At 31.7% G+C, this 6,318-nt stretch overlaps 1 protein-coding gene across 1 annotated transcript; it reads left to right on the top strand.

The window, feature by feature from the left end:
• The first annotated feature begins 2,751 nt into the window (after nt 1-2,751).
• Nucleotides 2,752-3,153, top strand: LOC136796688 (uncharacterized). Its single transcript, XM_067051044.1, has one exon. It carries the CDS (start codon nt 2,752-2,754, stop codon nt 3,151-3,153), a length of 402 nt encoding a protein of 133 aa, XP_066907145.1.
• The last annotated feature ends 3,165 nt before the right edge of the window (nt 3,154-6,318 follow it).

The raw sequence follows: 6,318 nt of genomic DNA, 5'->3' as shown, positions 1-6,318 counted from the left end.
TTGCACTTAGGTTTTTGTTTTCCTATTGTAACTATGTGTTTGTATCTTTTTTAGCCCTGAAGAAGCCCTGCAACGTGGGGCGAAACGTTGGCTCATTAAATTAGTATATTTCTACTATTTGAGTTTTTCTTGACCGCACCCGGACCATATTCTTTTCATCTTCACACACGGTCAATCAATAATCTTCCAGTACTACTGGGTAGTTTCTCTTCGTGCTGTATCATATCATTATCATTATGTCATTATGATCAAATTTACATGTTGTATTTTTTATACAGTTGTAAATATAAATAAATAAAAAAAAAATACCTATACTGTCATGCCATCTTCAGGAACACTAAAAATTCAAAAATATATAATAATGATATCATATTATTATATATTTTGGATTTTTTATTATATGGTATTATTTTTTTTGTGAATTACTGATAATTGTTTTATGATTCGGAGATTGAGATTATGATATTAATATGTTTTTGTTTAGTCATAATTTAAAATATCTTTTTCTCAGCTTATAAATGTATTACAAAATCAGCTATTAGTATTAAAATCAAAATAAGATGTAATTAATCGTAAAATCTCTTTTATTTTTTAATATCATTAAATATGAAGTGACTTTTTTTATTTTAATATTTTATTCTAACGAATGAGGATAACCCATCTTGGGAATATTGTTGTTATTAGTTTATATAAACAATCTTTAACTCATAATTTTTGTAAAATTCCTACTATGTATTTCACAAGCTAACTATATTTGTACGTGGGTTGCCCCATATACAAACAAATAAAAAAAATATTATTATTAGTAACTAGGATGAAACTATATTTCATTTACCAGGCAGGTGTTCCGTTTTAAATTCACATAGAAAAAATAATTAGGTAAATTTATATTAACAGAGAAAAACATGTAAGAGTAGTGTGTTTTGAACTTTTAATTTATTTTAATAACAGCTTTAAATTATAATAACCTGGAATCCTCGCAAAAGACTGAAAAGACCGGTAACTGCACGCAGATTCCGACTATTACAGCACTTACTAGACAAACGGTCTAAACTTCCAAATCATTACAAAAGACTGATCTACATGACTATAATAAGGCCCATCTGGACATATGGAGTTGAGCTTTGGGGCTCTACTGAACCTTTGAATTCCTTGCGAATTCAATCCTTACAATCCAAAATCCTTCGTAAAATTCTCAATGCTCCTTATTTTGTAACTAATAAAACCATCCATAAAGACCTAAATGTTCCTTATGTAACCGATCTAGCCCGAACCCGATATAAATCCTTCCATTATAAACTCCCTAACCACCCAAACCCACTAGTTTCTAACCTTGCTTCCTCTTCCATTCCTGGCAATCCTTCGAGGCGCCTGAAAAGAAGATGGCCTCGTGGCCTTATATTGTAAAATGTTTTTAGAGTTCTACTACTGTGTTGTTTCTCTACATGCTGTATCATATCATTATCATCATGTCATTATGATCAAATTTACTTGTATCTTTTATACAGTTGTAAATATCAATAAATAAATATAATTAAAAAAAATATAATAGCTAAATAAATAAAAATAAAAGTAGGATTTGAGATAGATTAACTATCGACAATTTCCCAGAGAGGCGGTATTTAATCATGCCAATACTGCGTATTTGTATAATATTATATGGAATATGTAAGTAATAATACATTTTCTATTCTACTCTGCTCGGGTAATTAATTGAAAAAGTATCAGTTGTATAAATCCTTGAACGAGAGTTACCTACTATCAATTTTATCAACTAGAATCTTCCTTAGCGATATTAACGTTTTCATTCGATTCATATTTCTTTGTTTTGTGTCTTTTATGATCAGTATTATTGATATTTTGGATATGTGGCAAGTGGAGAACATGAGTATCCAGCTTTAGGTTAATCAGAAACAATATAATGTCCTACCCATTTAGAATCCTTATTGCTAGCTTACCTTCTGCGCCAAAACCCCTGATGAAGACCTGAAACTCAGGTTGAAACGTCGGCATAAAATAAATAAATATGGTTTTGTTTATTTATGTTGTTCTTTGCTGACCGCACCCCCCGACAAACTTCTCCAAACATAGAATCCTTATTAGTTTTCCTTTTAATAGAATAAAAAGAAATTCAAGGATAACTCCATTGCTCAAAAATGAAAATAGGAAGGATGGTATGGAATGAAACGAGGTTATGTAGGGAGTGGGTTCTGTTTGAGGCAGTTATACTGTGTGCCATGCTCGACAAGTCAAATATTGGTCCTCTTCGCCCATATTTAACTACTGACCGTGGCTTCTACACCAACCTGCTTTTCTTCTTCAATGAAATACAATATTTTATCATTTATGGAATTGATCTCAACAATGTTTAGTTACTTGAAATATATATAAAAAAAAAACTTAATAAAAAAAGATCTGGTGTGCTCATCACACAATTATCACTCACTAATTTGAGATTAACTTAACTTTTGTATATTTCAAAACAGTTATTTCATTATTTTATAGAATGAAAATCCTCTTAATATGTCTTTCATTAGGTTAACTGTCAGTAAAATCTGACTAAAGTAATAACTACTGTAGAAAAATAATAATTATCAAATTATTTCCTGTATTCATCCATGATTTATTTACTTACAAATTTTTATTATTTTTCTGTTGGTATGTGAATTCGAATTTAAGGGCCTAAAATTCAGAAGCTTAAGAAAAGCTATTAGTATTGGTTTGGCTATTGGAGTTGGTATTAGTATTGGTATGGCTATTGGAGTTGGTATTAGTATTGGTATGGCTATTGGAGTTGGTATTAGTATTGGTATGGCTATTGGAGTTGGTATTAGTATTCGTATGGCTATTGGAGTTGGTATTAGTATTCGTATGGCTATTGGAGTTGGTATTAGTATTGGAGTTGGTATTAGTATGGGTATGGCTATTGGAGTTGGTATTAGTATTGGTATGGCTATTGGAGTGGGTATTAGTATTGGTATGGCTATTGGAGTTGGTATTAGTATTCGTATGGCTATTGGAGTTGGTATTAGTATTCGTATGGCTATTGGAGTTGGTATTAGTATTGGAGTTGGTATTAGTATGGGTATGGCTATTGGAGTTGGTATTAGTATTCGTATGGCTATTGGAGTTGGTATTAGTATTTTAAAATAATTATAATAATAATTTAGTTACTGGTATGTTTTATGTTGTAGATATAACGAGAACTAGTATGTTGATTGTTTTTTTTATTGTACATTTCTGTTTACCTAGTCACAGATTAAAATTTATTTTCTATTCCATTCTAAATTCAAAGTAAGTAAGAACTTTTTTTTAATTTTTAATACCTTGACTTGATGAGAACAAGATAGGTCCTAAATTCTAATTATTTTTTTGTAAACGATTTTGGGGAAAAATATATGATTGGTGTGTCGATACCATAATATTACCCCCTTTCCGCCCTCAAGGAAGGGTTGAAAGGTAATTTAGCGATTTCGATGTCAAATCCTGATATATCGATATTGTGCTATCGACACGGAAGCAATTACTCGTCCTTCCTGCCTACCTTATCTCTCAAGAGCTCCTTATACTTATCTTCACTACCTTGTTAACCCTAAATAATAAAATGATATTTGGGATATTTATTTTTAATTTATTTATTAGTCTTAACTTGTTGATTTGTTTTGATCTTTAAACCAATATTGCCATTTTATCACAATTTATTTCTAAATTTTCATTTATTTAAATCTTCGTTTTCTTATTCATATTGGAAGAAGATAGTTGACCGTATGAAGTAGGTTGTATGAGATTGCTAGGTGGCGGTCAATAAAGGTACCAAATTATTAAAAGAACAACTATTTGTTGTTAACCAACGTTTCGCCCCACCTTGCAGGGCTTTGTCAGGGCTGAATAAAAAGACAAGGTGCATACATTTTAGAATTAACAAAACAGTAAAATAAAAACATTTCAAAACAATTGTGTTCTACTTGTCCAGAAAGCCTCGATAATGCCTATTCAGTTTGTAAATAGGTAAGGTAATTAATGAGGTGTAGATAGTTGACCGTAGATTAATGCTTGGAGAAGTTTGTCGGGGGGTGCGGTCAGCAAAGAACAACATAAATAAACAAAACCATATTTATTTATTTTACGCCGACGTTTCGACCTGAGTTTCAAGTCTTCATCAGGGCTATAGGACAAAAATGATAACAACAACATTTAGAGTAACATACAATTAGGAATGGTATACAAACAAATTTAGAATTATACAAAATATTGAATTAAATCATAAATGATAAAAAATTGATAACTGATAATTGAATAGTACAAAATTTTAATTGATTGATATTTGTGGAATTGTATGGTAGTAAATTGAAAACAGTGACAGATGAAATATAATATCATGTAGGTAAGGAGATGTGTATAATATAAGATATGCAAGTAGTGTCTAAAAAATTGAAAAATTAAATAAATAAATGGAATCTACAAATTGAACATTATGACAAACAATGAAAAATAGTGAGTGGCTTATATCTGAATTACATTGTGAGTATTAACTTATATATCTATACTAAATAAGGTAATTAACATGGATGATTACTAGACAGCATGAGACAAATGGGTGATAACCATTACATCTTAGAGGATGGTAACCTCGTCCTCCCGGGTATTATTCTTGTAGGTACGGAGAAGGTGTCCTACGATAGGAGAGAAGGAAACAGGTTTGAGGGAGAGAGGCCATGTCTTAGGTGATCGTAAAACAAAGACAACTCTTTCGAATTCAGGATCGGCTGTTAGCCGAAAAGATCTCAAGCAGAGCGTACGTCACTCGTACAGGACTAGTATACAGATAGATGTGGATCAATGACCAACCAGGAATTCGATAAGGTCCTTATTTATAGGCCTAATGCATACGGCTATGGCCGAGTAAAATGTCGTAGAGACCATGGTGGCTACGAAACCATACTGCTTCATATAGCTGCCACTAAATGGCAGTATCTTGAATTCTAATTCAAAAATGTTTGGGGGTCTTCCTCAAACAGTATAATGAAAAATGAAAGTTGTACAATTCGATTTTTTTAAAGCATATCTACTAAATTGTATTTTACCCTGTAATTATTGTTAGAGAGAGAGAGAAATACTTTATTTATCTATGCTGCCTAAATACATCAGGTTGCTATCTCACACAGCATACTTATCAATCTGTAATCCGACATATATAAATTACACATACATGGTATATTCAGAAAAAAATAGATACAATAATAAGATATAATAAACAATTTTTTTCCCCTACAGTTTCCCTTTACATTCAATTTCGGTCTGTACAACAAATAAAAATGTTTCGATTCATTCCTATTTTTCTTTTTCTTTTATGCTCCTCCAATTTCACCCTTTCACAATTTTTTAATTCACCCGATCAACAAATTCGAAAAATAAAAATTTATGTCTGTAGCCTTTATAAAGTAGATAATCATGTTATTGTAAAGTATCTAACTAAAAGGTAATTTTCTCTGAGAAGCGAAATATAACCTGTTTCATATGATATTATTATTTGCCTTGCTCTTCCTCGAATTCTGATGTTAGAAAGAACTGGCTCATGGTGGGTAGGTGTAACATGGAAGCAAGCTGGATCTCCCGGTATCTCTTAATTCTATTTATTAGTTTTCCAGGTAGAAAAGCGACCTCATAAGGAGAATTTAATATAATATCTACCTCTTAGCACGAAAGAAACACTATGAACCCCATTTTTTATGCACACTACCAACCCGCCATTAAATAGTCTCGGACTGTATACTCACGACATGTCTGTATTAAATAAATAACAAACTGAAAATAATAATTTAAAAAAAATGAGTATCTAATACAATTCGATATTTTGCAATACATAGATGAAATTATTCATTTTAAAGATTTTATAGTTTAAATCTTATTCAAAAGGCCATTCCTTTTTAAGAAAACTAAGACCATTTCCACGTTCTTCTGGTCATCATTCAGAGCATCCGATACACTCGGTCCTACTCCCAATCTACTCAAGTTCGCAGAATAAAAATGACATCTCTCAAATATGTGACTGATCGTAAGTACACTGTTGCAGTATTGACATTTTGGCGGTGGCTGCTTACTGATCAGATATCTATGAGTTAAACTCGTATGACCTATTCTCAATCTGGCAATAGCTACCTCCTCCCTGCGATTGGAACGGTTTGATGTGGTCCATGGTTTAGTGGTTTTTTTGATAGTTTTTAATTTGCTTGGCGGGCTTTCATCCCACATGGCTTGCCAACTAGATGATATCTCATTTTTCATTGGAAGACTTATTTCTTGGGGAGTCAGAATGGC

The sequence above is a fragment of the Halyomorpha halys genome, unplaced genomic scaffold (assembly GCF_000696795.3).
Source record: "Halyomorpha halys isolate HHAL.00 unplaced genomic scaffold, Hhal_1.1 Scaffold828.1, whole genome shotgun sequence".
Lineage (NCBI taxonomy): Eukaryota > Metazoa > Arthropoda > Insecta > Hemiptera > Pentatomidae > Halyomorpha > Halyomorpha halys.
The sequence above is the reverse complement of the archived record's forward strand: the minus strand, read 5'-3'. Positions and strand labels throughout refer to the sequence as shown.